Raw genomic sequence first — 17,130 nt, 5'->3', positions numbered from 1 at the left:
CATAGTCAGTACAGTCTGCTGGGTGAGTGAATCTTTGCTCATTAGCTCTTGATAAATAGCCAGTGTATACCAGAGAAGAACGTGAAATAGGTAGCAAGCCATTACTGATTTGTGACATGAATATATGAAGCAGAGTAACTAAAAACACTGAGATTCCTCAGATTCTAAAAACCAAGAGATTAACTCTTCTCAGAGCCCATTCCACTAAGAGTCATCTTCTTAGGTCTATTAGCCCATTCCACTAAGATTCATCTTCTTAGGTCTATTCCTGGCTACGGTGATCAGCTCAGAGTATTACCTTCTTGGTTATAGCTTGTCCCTACTACAAGTGAGAATGCTGAATTTGTGCCTACCACCATCTCCTTAACCTGAATTCTCTAAGAAACATTCAGAAATTAACAATGCCCTGTTTTGTTGACTGCTGAGTCATTTTCTGAGTTTACCTGCTGTGGTATAAAGAATAACGTCCTCCTAAGGATGTGTACATCTTATTTTCTAGAACCTGTGACTATGCTATCTTACATGGCACCGTGGGCTTTGCAAATGTGATTAAAGGATTTTGAGATAAATTGTCCTGGAATAGCTAAGTACATCCATCCAATGTAATCACAAGTCTTTACAAGTGAAAGAAAGAGGCAGGAGATTCAGAAGGAGATGTGATGACAGAAGCAGTGGTCAGAGTGTTGTGACTGCTAGCTGGTCCCCTGAGCAAAGCAATATGGGCAACTTCTGGAAGCTAGAAAATATAAGGAAACAGTTTTCCCCTAGAATTTCCAGCCCTACCAACACTTGACTTTGGCTTCCTGAGACCCATTTCAGACTTCTAATCCCCAAAACTATAAGATAATATATCTGTATTGTTTTAGACCATTCATTAAATTTGTGGTAATTTGTTACAGAGAAACAGGAAATGAATATACTTGCCCTCAGCATCATCATCAACATCAGTCCTGGAGCATAAACCTCTCATTTGTGAAGTCCAGTTGCTTTTACTGCTCAAGATAGTATACTGGCTTGGAACAACTGTTACTTATGTCAGAGTAGAAATATTTTTCCTTCTGGGTTATGAAGCTCCAAAAGTAACCAGGGGATCAAACTGCAGTTTGATCAATGGGTAGTGGTTAATATAGGTACAAAAAATACAGAAACATGTAATTCTGTTACTGGGATTTTAAAACATGGATTTCATAATAACACTGTGTACCAATAACAACTCCAATTATCTATAAATATTCTTTGATATGCTTTCTACGGGAAGCTTCAGGAAGGGTACCAACCTGAGACAGGATGAAGAGTTTGGAAAGCAGTCTTTCATCAAATGTTTGTAAGTGGTTAGGAAATACAAAGATAACACTTCAGAGATAAAGGAACGTAAGGTAGGCAGTAGTAGGAAAAGGTTCTCATCTAAGATATAACTAGTAATGGAGTGGAGCAGTGATATGACAGAAAAGACAGTAAGACACAGAAAACTAAACCAGAGATGATACCAAGATCAGGTCACTGCCTGGAGCTACAATTTCTCTATTTCATTAGTTTGAATTTTATCATATTTTGCCTAATATACATACAAACTCCAAGTTTTCCTAACATTCTTTTTTCAATTCCAGTGTAAAGTTCTTACAACTGAACTGTGAATTATAATCTGCATAAGATTTCCAACAACTGTTGGAAAGTCACTATTCACACTTACTATTCATTCTTTCCATTATTTAAGAAGACTTGATAAGAAGTAATGTTGATATCATCAGTGTTATATCACTTTCTACCTTCCCCCTGCAAGGTTAAGAGTTCAACAAAGAAATCTCTTCCTTACTTACAACTGCACAGCGCGGCATTTTTGAAGGAATTCCATCTTCTTCTGTTGCTCCATTGGGTCCAGGTGTCTCTTTCCTCCTCTTCCTTGTGTTGACTTTGGCTGAATTCTGTGCATCCATCTTCTTTTAGCTGGTCATAGAGAGTGAAAAGAATTTTTTTTCTCACTGGGGAGAAAATTTCTCAATGACAGGGAAAAGCACACACTTCACAAAGATGAACCAAATGCATCTGGTAAAAAGAGCAAAGCGTCACAAAAACCAGGCTCTAGTAGAAACACTGAAATGCCTCTCTGTGGAAAAATGGCCACAGTTAATCATCTGGACCTTGGAAATTACTGCACAAACAATACTAACTATTCATTTCATACCCTGACTGCATGTAAAACACTGGAAGAACTTGGCTGAGAAAGTTAGTTATACAGACTTTCACTACCCTTACATCACATCCCTAGGATACCCAGAGGTCTGACAGGTGCAAAGAAATGTGGAAGGTATGTCTTTGGTACAGAAGGTGAAAAGAGTCTTTTTTAAAAAAGAAAAAAAGATGGCCATCAGCAATTACTGGTTAACAAAGTCTGGATTTCTTAACTCTAAGTGCTCTGTATATTTCAAAGACTACTTGTCCAGAGTTAGAAGTATGAAAATTGTAGAGTAAGTATACTTGTGAGTTTCTCTGGTAGCTCAGCAGTAAATAATCTGCCTGCTAATGCAGGAGACTCGGGTTTGATCCTTGGTTTGGGAAGATGCCTAGAGAAGGAAATGGCAACCCATCCCAGTATTCCTGACTGGGAAAATCCCACAGATAGCAGAGCCTGGCAAGCTGTTACAGCCCAGGGGGTCTCAGAGTCAGACACAACTTAGCAACTAAACAACAAACATACTTGTATCTTTTAAATGTCTTTCCTCTCCCTTTTTCAATACTCATTTCCCCCTTCCGCTTTCAGAGTCTTAGCACCTTAAACTTGTCCACAATCCCCAACTACTAAAACCCTATCCAAGCTTCTTCCCCCAAGGAAAATTTATTAATTGTTGTCTCATTTAGAAGAAAGCATTTAGCAACTAACTATTACAGAAAAGTTCTGAATATTTAATGTTCCATGTTTAGGTGACATAATTTTCACAAATAAATTGATTTCTTGATAATGATAAAATTTTAGGTATCAGCCAGGAATTGGAGAGAGAGGAACCTCAATGATCAACTGCCACCTCTGTCCAAGATACAATGACAGGTGGAAAAAAGATCCTCAGAACAAAAGTGGTAAACAAAACAAAATACCAGACAGAATGAGGACTTTCTACGCTGTCTCTCTGCCTCTAATAAGCCCTCCTGAATAAGATATTTATTTAAACAATTGCAATCGTGCCTTACTTTCTTTCCTCTGGCTAAATTCCAAAGAGCAATGTGACAAGATCTACAAGAAACCTGACCTAGTTCTCAGAGACTGAAGGAGACACCTCATGAGTCATGGTTAAATATTAGCCTGATATGAAAAAAATGTCAGAGTCTAAAGTGAAAGACGAATACCACCCAGAAACTTCCTTTCATCACATATTCAAATTCAGATTCAAATGCTCTTTCATCACAAATTAAAATAAAAAAGGAGAGAATTATATATTTAATAAGTTTTTCCAGTGATGATGATGAGAGATTTTCATGATTGTTATTATTCTTTTGAAATACCGAGAATTCAGATTTACTACTCTCATCTCACTGATCTGAGTGGCCTGCTAAGAACGCCTAATCAGTTCAATTAATGACAGTTTCTAATTTGCAAATAACAAGATTTTGCTGCAAATATTTCTTAAATTCTCAGAGTAGGCAGACAAAATCCATTACGAGAAATATAATCAGCAAATGGTGTCAGGTAGCTCAAAGATCAGGCAGTCAATAATACTGAGTATATATTGTGTACAAGGTATTATAATTTTTACAATAAAAGCTATTTTCTCAAGAAGACTTCTTCAATCAATGTGAGGAAACCACGTTTATGATATAAAAATGGTCCTTAAGATTCTAAAACCACTGGGGGAAATTTTGTTTGGGAACAGGAGTTTACACAGTTTCAAACTCTCTCTCCATCAATGACTTATTAATTACAAAGTAAAGCGAGTTACCTTTAAAGTGAAAAAAAAAAACCAACTCTTACCTAAATAATTAAAGCTAATTAACATCACCAATAATGCCTCCTGATACAAGGCACTGGGGTCATATTATCTGCCAAAAACACATAACCTATATGTGTTTATGAGGAACAATTAGACAAACCTCAACTAAAAGACGTTCTACAAAACAAGCCTGTATTCTTCAAAAAAATGTCAATCATGAAAAACAATGAAAGGCTGAAGGACTGTTCCAGGTTAAAAGACCAAAGAAATGACAACTAAATGTAATGCATAATTCTAGATTGGGGGAGAAATTGTTATAAAAGATATTTATTAGGACAACCAGTAAAATTAAAATATGGGTTGTATCAGATAATAGTATGTATCAATGTTAAAATAAACTTCCTGAAGTTGATAATTACACTGTTATGTAAAAGACCGTCCTTTTTTTAAATGCTGAAGTATCTAGGGACAAGGGGTTATGACCTCTGATCGCTGCAACTTACCCTCAGCAAAAAAAGAAAAGAAAAAAAATTTATATTACATACAAAAAGGTAAAGCAAATATGGCAAAATTTCATCAATGTATGAAGCTGCGTGAGCACGTGCTCAGTCGCTTCAGTCGTGTCTGACTCTTTTCCACCCTATCGACTGTAGCCCACCAGGCTCCTCTGTCCATGGGATTCTTCAGGCAAGAATACTGGAGTGAGTAACCATGCCCTCCTCCAGGGGATCTTCCCCACCCGGGGATCTTCCCCACGTCTCCTGCATCTCTTGCACTGCAGGTGGATTCTTTACCACTGAGCCACCAGGGAAGCCCAAATGAAACTGAGTGGGTCATAAAGGGCTTCATTTTAATATTCCTTTTTTTAAAGTTTTACTTTTTTTTTCAAGGTAAAAAGTTTACTTTTAAACATGTTTGGGGACTTGTCTGGTGGTCCAGTGCTTAAGAATCTGCCTTCCAATGGAGGGGAAGAGGGTTTGATCCCTGGTTGGGGAACTAAGATCGCACATGCCATGGGGCAACTAAGCTGGAGCAGCCAACTACTAAGCCCAAGGGCCTCAATAAGAGAAGCTCATGGACTGCAATGAAGACCCCGCATGCCGCAACTAGGACCTAACACAAGCCTAATAAATGCACTTTTTAAAAATGTCCAATAATCATTTTCTACACAGACAGACCCTCATCAAAGGTTGTCTTTTGGGATCTCTAAAAATAGATTCTCTCTCCTTCCTAACTCTGAATCAGTGTAGATGATACATACATTCTAAGAAGTACGTGTTAGCAATCTAGACATGTTGCAAGTAGGTAAGATAGTAACAGCAACAATCATAATAATGACTATTTTTCTTCAATATTACCAGTGACAGACACTGTGCTGGGTACTTTATATACATTATTCTAATTTAACCCATATAACCTGAGAAGCAGGTATTTTTAGTTCCAGTATACAAGTGAGAAAACTAAGGATCAGGGAGGTTAAGCAACCTATTCAGAGGTCACATAGCTAGTAAGTGGGAAAACCAGAATGCCGTCTCCCAGAAATCCACAAATTTTTAGTAAAAGAAACTGTCTCATCATTACTGCTGCTTCTTCCTTCAATTAAGAACATTCTTTCCATAGCATAGGTTTCTTAAATTTTTGCAAACTTAAGTCAGACCAGCCTAAATTAACAGTGAAATAAAAAGGTCAGATACTGAAAGTAGCAAGGTCCAAGTACCAATCAAATAGAACTAACATGGTTATTGGCCTGATTCCAAAGCTGCCTGATTCGCCAGCTATACAGATCGTTCCTGTCAGAAGTTTTACTAGGATTTCCTGATAAGCTTTCAACTTAAGCAATAAAAAAATTGTTTATTTTTCTGTTCCTCTCTCTTCTGACACTACAAATAGGCAGCGTTTAAGTCACCTGTACTTTTCATTCATGATACAAAGCAGAGTTTTAAGGATGCCATAATAAATCAAGGGGATAAACGTCATGCCATATTCTCACCAGTTACTTTTCATGACTTCAAGTTAAAATTCCTTAGAGTTTAACAGAATAATACTTAACACATTCAAAGACATATTTATAGGAACTTCTCAGAAATCTTTGCTGAGTGTGTGCAGGGGTCAGGGGCAGAGGGGAAATGTGGGCTATATTTTTTCAGCTTTACTGAATGATGTATAATTGACATACAATAAATGTATACTTAAAGTGTATAATTTAATGAGTTTTAACACTATACCCTTGTGAAATCATCAAAATTAAGATAAACATATCATTCACTCTCGTTTCCTCATACCACTTTATAATCCACCTCTCCCTCCCCATTCTGATTTTGCTTTGCTTTTTGTTTGTTTTATAAACAAAACACTGTGGTAAAATATACATAACATAAATTCTGCTTTGCTTTTAACTGCTTAAGTCTTGAAGTACTGAACCATCTTGTTTGATTCAACTTAACCAGCCAAACACATCATAGATATCATCATACTAGAAAGAAGCAAAGGAGGTAAATACTGCCATTGTGATTTTAGAGTTTTTAAAAATTTCTATTGTTTAAGACAACCAGTCTTTTTTTTTTAGTTTACTTTTGATTGCGCTGGGTTTTTGCTGCTGTGTAAGGGCTTTCTCTAGTTGTGGTACGCAGGCTTAGTTGTGGTGGCTTCTCTTGTTGCAGAGCAAGGGCTCTAGAGCGCGTGGGCTCAGCAGTTGTGGCACACAGGCTTAGTTGTCCTGAGTGCAGCATGTGGAATCTTCCTGGACCAGGGATCGAACCCATGTCCCCTGCACTGGTGGGTGGATTCATAACCAATGGACCACCAGGGAAGTTCTAAAGATATTTTAAAGTCAAACTGATATCTGGGGTCACTACATACTGTGACACTGAATCTATTCCACTAGATTAAAAAAATAACACATAAAATATCACAGAGAGAACTTGAGGCAGGAGAAAGGAGGTATCTGGCTAGCTATTTAAAACTAATGTAAAATTTATTAACAAAGTAAGAATCAAGGCAACCATTAGTATTAGCATTGATACATTACAAAGCCCATTGGTAAATAATAGTAGTAATACTAACATATTTTACCTGTATTTCAGTTGAGTAAATACATTCTTCAATAAAATCTCTCCATCTGCCTTTATATAAACACCTCTAACCAAATGTCTAAGGCAGTGTTTCTCAATAGTTTTTTTACTCATGTTCCATTTTGAGAACTCAATGTCTGTGTACACAGTATGTGCTTGTAAACATCAGCTACCATTATTATTTCATAGTAGTAGTAGTTGCCATCATCTGCTTTTGTCTATTTCCTATGTATCCTCTATGGCCAAAAGAGTTTGTCAAGTTTTCCTCCATGATTACAACTATGAAAAGTGTACTTTTCATGTAAAAGTATGATAAAACATGAGGTATGCTCGCTGCATCTTCCCCATTCTATCCTACCCCATTAAAGAATCACTGCTGTAGCAAGAACTCTTCTGATGTTAAGCAATGATGAAGAAAAAATATTACTACTACTGTCAGCATTTATATAACACCTGTATGTCAAAAAATTTTAAAAATTATTAAAACTGTCTTAACACTCACAACCCTCTGACATACATGTATTATCACTATTGAAACTGAGGTACAGAAAATAAAAGTCACACAACTAGTAAGTGGTGCTAGGAATCAAATTCAATCAGCCTAACTGCAGACCACATACTCTTAACCACTATAGTATATGGTAAAATATGACACTGTATTTACTATACAAGAAGGTACCTAATACCTATCTCTAAATATCTGAATGCCTGTCATGTTGGATAGGGCAGACACTTACTTTATGAAACTCTAGATAATGGAAAATGAATCACTAGTTGGAAGATGCAGAGACACAAATTTTAACTGAACATAATAAAATGCTTTTGAGGAATGAGAGTTATCTGAAAAGGGACTAGGTGACCTTAGGGGGCATTTCATTTTAGCATACCAGGTCATTCAAGCAAAGACTGTATAGAAATACATTTATTCATTTTATTGGTCATAATCCTGTTAAAGTCTATCTTTTTGAAAAAATGTTTTATTGAAGGATAATTGCTTTACAAAAGTCCATCTTGATTGATCTGTTTGTTCTAATCTGTTAAAATAATTTCAAATTGTGACTGCCATCTATCACTTTGCATTCACAATTTTATGTAATCTATAAACTTGAAAAGCATGGTTTTTATGTCTCCATCCACATTAGTACTGAAAATACTGATCAGAATAGATGTCACCATATACCAATGTAACATACCACTAGCACCCTTTCTCCTCATTGAGATCCACTTGTAATACTGTTAGTACTATATAAAACACATGAGAGTTTATCTTTAGAAAACAGAATTAAAAATATATTTAGAATTCTTAATGTTTACAGTATTCAATCAGACATAAACCTGTTTCTTTGTACTATCACATAATCCACATTTCTCTATCACTGTCCCAAAGATTATGATGATAATAGTGATGATAAAAATTATAGCTAATGCAGGCTTCCCAGGTGGTGCTAGCTGTAAAGAACTCGCTTGCCAATGCAGGAGACCTAAGAGACTCGGGTTTGATCCCTGGGTTGGGAAGATCCCCTGGAAAAGGGAATGGCAACACACTCCAGTATTCTTGCTTGGAGAATCCCATGGACCGAGGAGCCTGGAGGGATACGGTCCATAGGTCACAAAGAGTCGGACATGACTGAAGCGACTTAGCATGCATGCATGCAAAACTAACACAGAGTACTTCCTATGTGCCAGAAAGTTATAAACCTTTTGCATATATTATATATTTTTAAAATATTTTTTATTTATTTAGTTGTAGTACATAGACTCTGATCTCCACTGCAGCATGTGGGATCTCTTAGTTGTGGCATATGAATTCTTAATTGCAGCATGTGGGATCTAGTTCCCTGACCATGGATCAAACCTAGGCCCTCTGCATTAGGAGCATGAAGTCTAAGCCACTGGACCACGAGGGAAGTCCCTAAACCTTTTGTATATATTAAACAATTTTTTATTTATTAAATAACAACAATCTTATGAGGTAGATAATATTATTAACTCTATTTTGCAGATGAAGAAATTGAGGTACAGCTGGGTTAAATGACTTGACTGAGATGACATGTCTCGGACAGGGCAAAAACAGGATTTGAACCAAGGCATTCTGGCTCTAGATCTGTGCACTTAATGACAACATTATGTTGCCTAGTGTATAAAATGGTCATACCTGAATTTAAACAAAACCACTTCTTCCACCCTGGCCATGAACTACACCCTGTGCCAGGCAGGAATTTAATTTCATCTTTCATAAAGACTGAACTCCTTCTTACTGGGCATATCACTGACAGACTAATTAGGGTTTGGTTTGGGCTAGAGTAGAAGACTAGAGGATGCACTAGACCAAGAATCATATCACATACAAGAGGAGTTAATTCTAGCTGCTCCCAGGGACTTTCTGGCGGTCCAGTGGTTAGGATTCATGCTTCTGCTGCAGGGGGCACAGGTTCAATCCCTGGTCAGGGAACTAAAATCCCACAAATCGTGTGGCTTGGCCAAAAACAAACAAAAAAATTTAGCCAAAAAAATATCTTTTAGCTCCTCCTTGTACTTTAACTCTAAGTTAAGGTGAATGCCTTGACCCTAAGAGATTCTTCCTGAGATTAAGGAACTTTCTAATAAAATGCACTTAATTTCTAAGTTATGGTAAGGATCAAATGAGAGATTAGAAAACAAACTCCCTAATGTTGTTTGTCTTTCCACTGTGCAATCTCCTGCTCTGGACAGGGGCCATTTTCATTTGGAGAGTCAGTATCATTTGGCCTGTGTGATCTTCACCCTTCATACCATCAGATACCATGTGCCTAACCTGAACCAATCAGCACATCACTCTCCCAGGCCACAGACTAGGGGAAGAGGGGGTGGGAAAGGCAGTGATAGGTGACCTAAGATAGTCCAATCAGAGTGAATCCCAGGACTTGTCAGATGGGAATCCTGAGACAAAGATTTGTGAATTTAAACCTGGAGACACGTCTCTAGGAACCATCTATGACAATCTACTGGTCATCCTATAACCAGGAAGAGTCTTTCTCAAAGTAAACAACATAGGGAAAGCAATGATGATGGTGGAGAGAAGCCAGATCCTGAATTGCCTAATTCTCCCACCCAATGCACTTTCCTTTTTGCTGAAACTCAGATAAGTTGGGTTTCTTATCACTTAGAACCACAAAATCGTAATTGATGCATCCAATACCTGGCAATGAGCCCTAGCACACAGCAGATGCTCAATAACTATTTGAATAAATTTAATTAAAAAAAAAAAACTCCTTTGAAATTTTGAAAAACACTACACATCTTAGTATTTGTTTTGATGGAAAGATGTCAAATATTTGTCAATTTAGAAGTGTATCAAAGATGGTAATATAAAGCTCTCATCCTGTCAAAAGTATTTTTCCTTATCTGCTTACATGTAGTTCTTTCATTTCCCAAAGATGACTTTTGTTTCCTATGCTGTATTTTACACTATAAACTGAACATTATGCATCAGACAAACTGAAGTCTAAAGATCCTTTGGATTTAGAACAAACACAACTAATAATTTTTGTTTTTTAGTGTAAAATACTTCTATATCTTTCCACTTTTTTAGGAGGTAGAAAACACCAAGACCCCAGACATTCCATAACAATAGAAATTATAAAGAGATTAACTCTCACACCTTTCCTCTAGAACTATTACTAAAACTATTTTTAAACTTTGACTTTATAGGTCGCCCACGTTTTTCATTTTTCACTGGCTCTCTTAGACCATCTTCATGTTCCTCATATCTACTAACTTACACACCTTGAACGTATATAGAAAAATTTAATAACTAGTACCTAGGATTGGGGGCAGGAGGAGAAGGGGACGACAGAGGATGAGATGGTTGGATGGCATCACTGACTTGATGGACATGGGTTTGGGTAAACTCTGGGAGTTGGTGATGGACAGAGAGGCCTGGCGTGCTGCAATTCATGGGGTCGCAAAGAGTCGGACACGACTGAGCGACTGAACTGAACTGAAACTGATGAAAAAAACTACCTCTAGTTTCCCTAAAGTTCCAATAGACGGCTGCCAGACACACTGAATTTGCTACTGAGAAAAGGTATGTGAGAGGATGAGAGTGTACTGAGGGTAGCAAATATATGCTGGGTTTTCAAGTTCATTATACTGAAACTTAGCTTTACCTAAAACTATACCACGTTTATTATACTCACAACTGCCCAGTAATCACTGAATATCTCCAACAATGAGGAACAATACTTCCCAAACTCTGTTTATGATAACTGCCCCTTTGTAATCAACTAATGCTATTCACGTAAAAGTGAGTGATGTCCCCAGAAAAGGAGGAGACTTTAAATATCTACATTCCAGAAGGAAAATACACACACACACACACACTCACAGTGGCTGTCTTAATAGCTACTTGACAGTGGTTAGTAGGGCTGCGAAAAGATGGCACCTCCTCAGAGCCAATACAGTACAAGAGCAAAATGAGGATGGGGAGCAGGAGACTGCCTATTTGCAGATAGATCCTGGTTTCCAGGCACAGCACCCCCGTTAATTAAGCTGAGATGAGTCAGAATGAAAACAACAGAAGCCAAAATACAGTGCCTCCCTCTTGGGCCCATCAGGGTGGGCCAAAACCTCCTATTCCTTAGCTGTTTATCCTTCCCAAAAGTTTCTATGTCAAAAGAAGCTGTAACAAAAAAGAGGAAAATAGAGCTGGCATTTAGAATGCAGCATCTGTAATTTTTCCAACACTGCTACATATTCAGTCCCTAGTAAGTCACTTCATCTTAGTCACTCAAATTCCCCATTCAAACACAGAATCTAAATATGGACATCAATACCCACACTACCACCACCCTGGCTAGTAAGTGCCTTAGTGTCTCCAAACTGCTTTCAAGATATAGAATGTAGTATCTGCTCCTGTGATTTTTACCCAGATTCACAAAATCTGGCTCCATTTCTGCTGACTCACTTCCCAGTACACACTGCTAGCTTTGTTCTTCAGTGTTCCAGTAGATGCCTGCTTGGACAGATCAACTCTGCTATTAAGGAAGCACACAAAAGAAGTGGAAATGTGTGTCAGCGGTAAGGGGTAGCAGGACAGAGATATGAAGGATAAATCTAATCAAGTGTTTTTCCAACATGAATGTCTTGAAGGAGACAATATCTGGGTGCTGGTATGCATATGCTTGTGTTTTAAAGATGAGTCTTCTAGAAGTGCAGTTTTAGAAACTCCTACTCAATCCCCTTCTATTCTACTTCCCTATTGCTGGTAGATTTACTAAGTACCCCAGGGTGAAAGAGGAGACGGACACTGCTTCTTAAGCTATGCAACAATCTAAATAGTAGAAGCTGCAATCATATATACTCTTCAAGTTTAAAAATTCTAATTCAAATCTGACTGAGTACTACAGGAACCATCTGAGTTACAAAAAAAAAAGGAGACAAGAATTTTTCCTTTGCCGCTTCCCCTCATCCCTGGGCCTACAATAATTTCCCTCAATACAACCCTATACTCAGGATGAAATGGTTGGATGGCATCATCAACTTAATGGACATGAGTTGGAGCAAACTTTAGGAAAGAGTGAAGGACAAGGAAGGCTGGCACGCTGCAGCCCATGGGGTTGCAAAGAGTCGGACACAACTGAGTGACTGAACAGTAACAGCAATATTCTACTGGCATACCTACGCCCAGTTCCAAAGCTAAATGAGTAAGCATACTTCATATTTGTTATCTTTATCTGCTTCTACCACTGTGGAGTTTAACAAGTAGTGCTCTAAGAGGCAAGCTCTGTGAACTTCTAGGTTAAAGTGAGTCAAATACTGTTGGCATTAATCATGTCATTTGCTGTACATTCAGGCCTTCCCACAGATAACAGTGCAGCCACATCATCCTTTGTGTAAGGATCTTTGAAGCTTGAGGGAGGATATATCTAGCCCACAGTGGGAAGGAAGGGCTGGATTCAAGAACTAGCAGAATTCCTACAGCAAGGGTCAGCAAACTACAGCTTACAAGTCAAAAATGGTCCACAGTCTGTTTTTATAATTAAAGTTTTACCGAAACACAGCCATGCTCATTCACTTATGTATTGCCTATGGCCATTTTTGTGCTACAACTACAGAGCTGAGTAGTTGCAACAGAGACTGTATGACTTACAGAGCTGAATATTTACTGTCAGGCCCTTTACCTAAGAAGTTTGCCAACTCTATTCTAGATAAAAACAAGATCAGTTTTATTAATAATTTGGTAGCGAACTCTACCTAGATTATGTAAACAGTTCTAATGTGGAGGACAGTGCTAGAAATTATTTCAAGAAACTGTACCATAACTTTCTTCAAAAAAAAAAAAAAAACACAACACTATTTATTTGGCTGCACCAGATCTTAATTGCATCATGTGGGATCTAGTTCCCTGATCAGGGATCAAACCTGGGACCCCTGAATTAGGGAGCTCGGGAAGGGGAATCAGCCAGGGAAGTCCTCGCGTACCATAACTTCCTGATACAGGATTACTGCAGTTTATGCCACCAACCATAAAATTAAAAGATGCTTGTTCCTTGGAAGAAAAGCTAACTTAGCATATTAAAAGGCTGAGACATCACTTTGTCAAAAAGGTCTGTCTAGTCAAAGCTATGGTTTTTCCAGTAATCCTGTGCAGATGTGAGAATTGGATCATAAAGAAGGCTGAGCACTGAAAAATGCATGCTTTTGAATTGTGGTGCTGGAGAAGACTCTTGAGAGTCCCTTTAGACTGCAGGGAGATCAAACCAGTCAATCCTAAAGGAAATCAGTCCTGAATAGTCACTGGAAGGACTGATGATGAAACTGAAGCTCCAATACTTTGGCCACCTGACGTGAGGAACTGACTCATTGGAAAAGACTCTGATGCTGGGAAAGACTGAAGGCAGGGGCAGAAGGGGGCAATAGTGGATGAGATGGTTAGATAGCATCACTGACTCAATAGACATAAGTTTGAGCCAACTCCAGGAGACAGTGGAAGACAAAGGAGCCTGGAGTGCTAAAAAGTCCATGGGATCACAAAGAGTTGGACATCACTTAGCGACTACAACAGTAACAAAGTCACTAACCAGTATATATCACTACACCATATAGAATAAGTCAAAAGAATGCCTGCTTTGGGAAATTTTAAGTGTAAAGGTGATTTCACAACATTATCTGCACAGACAGATTAGTTTTAAGTCAGGGCTCAATGTTACTCCTCAATACTTAGGATCAGTAAATGGCCACATCTAAGATCTTAGCTTTGAACTTGATCTCTTCCCTCTAATTGCTTCAGAGAAACTCTTATTCAACAAACGCTGAGTGGGCACTTACTCTGTATCAGACTCTGGGTTAGTCATGGACCAAAATAAAGTCTGTACTTGGGCCTGACCACAGAGGGTTGGATTTCAGGACAGAGATTATCCTAAAAACCAGAAACTTGTAACAGTTCTTACAGCTGAACAATGTGCTCTGCCACTATCCTACTGTAAGAATCAGTGTGTAAACCCTGGTTTAGATTTTGTTCTCCCTAGACTGGGTTATATCTCTAAGGCAGGATCTATGACAGATTCAGGGAATCTGGGATTTAGACTAAAAAAAGTGTATCTTTAAGGGGGGTTCTGGAAGGGGAAAACATGTACACCCATGGTGGATTCATGTCAATGTATAGCAAAACAAATACAATATTGTAAAGTTAAAAAATAGAAAATAAACTAATTAAAAAAAAAGTGTATCTTTATTTTCACTAGCCTCTGGCAAATCCACCATCCTTCAATTATGAATGTAAGCCACAACAGTAATAGTAGACTTAGTAAAATAGACTTTGTCACCAATAGAAATCATAGATATTTTCATATAATATTACACTTGTTACAAATATCTTGAAACACTATTTAAACACATGATCATTTAAAAATTATCATAGTTATAAGACCCACTGATAGACAGCAGATAGTTTTATTATGTTAATAAAAACTACATGTGCTATTTCACACATTTAAAATATATTTTGATAACTACATATCAACACAATTTGTTTTCTTTATAATTCTATGTACTTTTTTGCATATAAAAACATTAATCAAAAAAAGGAGTCCACAAGGTTTCACCATAATGCCAAAGTGGTCCATGGAACAAAAAAGATTAAGACCTAGGGGCCAAAAAAACAAACAAACAAACAAACCAGAATCACCCAGTTTCTATTAAGTGCCATACACTCATTCTGTTCTCTAATATAGAGCAAAGATTATAAATCACTATTTTTAGCAGCTTTCACTTCAAACTGGTTTGCAAATAGTTGTGAATGTGATATACCAGCCTAGCAAATCCATGGGTTCCCCTGGCAGACATTCTAGTCCAAATGCAGAAAGCTTCAAACTAAACTTTCAACAAGAGAGTTACCAACAGAAAGGGAGGAAAAAAAGAAAAACAAACAAACCTCCCTCCAATCCTGCTATATATCTATCTATTTATGTGATCTGCAAACAGGAAAATACAGGAAATTCACTTATTTATATTTATGAAATAAAGTATGTAAACAAACCTAACACAGTGCCAAATACATACTAGAGACTCACTGTTGGTTTGGGTTTTTTTTCCCTTCTAGAATGGTGCCGTGGCATATACTGCAAAATAAAGTATGTAAAAATGTATATTCCCTGAATTTATTGATTAAATTATAAAGGAAGGGAGTTAGGATTTAAATTTTGTCACAAACCATTCATAAACAATTAACAAATCATATGTCATACATGTGTCTGGGTACCCATTTGATAGGAATATTGGGAAAAGAGAAGTTTAGGCCTAGAAACAGAAAGGTTTAAACTTAGGAAAGAGAAAGTGCTAGAAGTTACTCTCTCGGCAGACAAGCAAGAAAGATGAGCCCTGTTCTCACTCTCTTCTTGCTATTATTTTCTAATGTGACTTATGTAGACATAAGTAAAAGATATAGAATCAGCCACAATCTTGAATAAAAAGGAGCTCTCACAGTCCAGTGATGATTGGGAAGTAGCCTGACTTTAGGATTTCTCTAACTGAAAAAACTCCCCCTAAATCATGACTTTTAGAAAAATTTATTCTTTCTAATCTATTTCAGGAGAACATAAATGTTAGTGTTAGAACTTCTGTTTGATTCAGTAGGAGGAATTATCTCTATTAGGAAAGTCAGAAGATCTGGCTTCAGATGAGAGTTATGCTAATACTGTGAAAGACAAACATAAGAAAATTATTATTAGATATTCTGTCCTTATCCATCATTATTATGCTTGCTTTTTCTATGAATATTTCATAAATTAATCAGAGTTTATAACATGAAGAGGCTATTCAGCTCCCAAGGGGAATCATGTCTAACCTACAGATTAGATAGCTCCACAGGAAAATCATGAATGAGGGCAGATGGTTAACAAACTCCATGAGACTGTATACTAAATGTGGTTAGTATGTATATTTTTCAGATTATTAACGGGCTGTTTAACCAGAAAAACAGCTTTCTCTGCCACAGTAAGGAAATCTAAAGCAAGAGAAAGCAATCATTCTTCCCACAGTCACAGAGTAAATCAGTGTTAACATCAGATAAAGTCACCAGGAATCCAAGGCTCTGACTAGATTCTCCTTAAGGAGTCACATATCCAAAGAGGAGATTCTCAATAAAAATAAAACCTCACCTGTTTATGAGAGAAGACATCATAGGCTGAGGAAGGAATAATGTTCTTTCTTTATCAATTAGGCCATTATATTGGTTTCCAAAAGGAATTTACAAAGCAGGTCAAATCAAAAAGAATATTTCATTCAGCAAACACAAATAACCCCAGAGGCAGTGCTGTAGTCCCCAAGCCTAAACGTCTTCCCTTTGGTGATGAGTAACCTTTAAGTAGTATATTCTGTTTTAGGAACAAATTCTTAAGTAGTTCCTTTTAGCTATACAGAATGTAAGCCTAGTAAACATATAATATTCTAGAAACAGCCATTTTTTAGCTAAGCAAAGGCTCTTCCTGGGACTTTCCTGGTGGTCCAGTGACTAAGACTCCACACTCCCAATGCAGGGGGCTGGATCAGGGCACTAGATCACACCAGCCAAAACTAAAGATCCTACATACTACAAGGAAGACTGAAGATCCCTTGGGCTACAACTAAGATTGGTGCTGCCAAAAAAAAGGCTATCCCTC

The 17,130-nt window shown here is 37.5% G+C and overlaps 1 protein-coding gene across 11 annotated transcripts in view; it reads right to left on the bottom strand.

Moving 5' to 3' along the window:
• PCYT1A (phosphate cytidylyltransferase 1A, choline) overlaps positions 1-17,130 on the bottom strand; it is a 74,844-nt gene that overhangs the window by 30,804 nt on the left and 26,910 nt on the right. For 7 of the 11 annotated variants that reach the window (XM_081571556.1, XM_081571557.1, XM_081571555.1 and 4 more), the window contains one exon: positions 1,818-1,944. In XM_081571556.1, coding sequence (XP_081427682.1) covers positions 1,818-1,934 — 117 coding nt within the window. In that variant the 5' untranslated portion in view covers positions 1,935-1,944. Of the gene's footprint in view, positions 1-1,817; positions 2,044-6,992; positions 7,672-16,629; positions 16,656-17,130 lie in introns of those variants that run through there. The other 4 variants (XM_081571564.1, XM_081571560.1, XM_081571561.1 and 1 more) reach the window with 3 other exon arrangements.

Source organism: Giraffa tippelskirchi, chromosome 2 (genome assembly GCF_054371585.1).
Source record: "Giraffa tippelskirchi isolate mGirTip1 chromosome 2, T2T-mGirTip1v1.2.pri, whole genome shotgun sequence".
In the NCBI taxonomy this organism is placed as follows: Eukaryota; Metazoa; Chordata; class Mammalia; order Artiodactyla; family Giraffidae; genus Giraffa; species Giraffa tippelskirchi.
The sequence above is the reverse complement of the archived record's forward strand: the minus strand, read 5'-3'. Positions and strand labels throughout refer to the sequence as shown.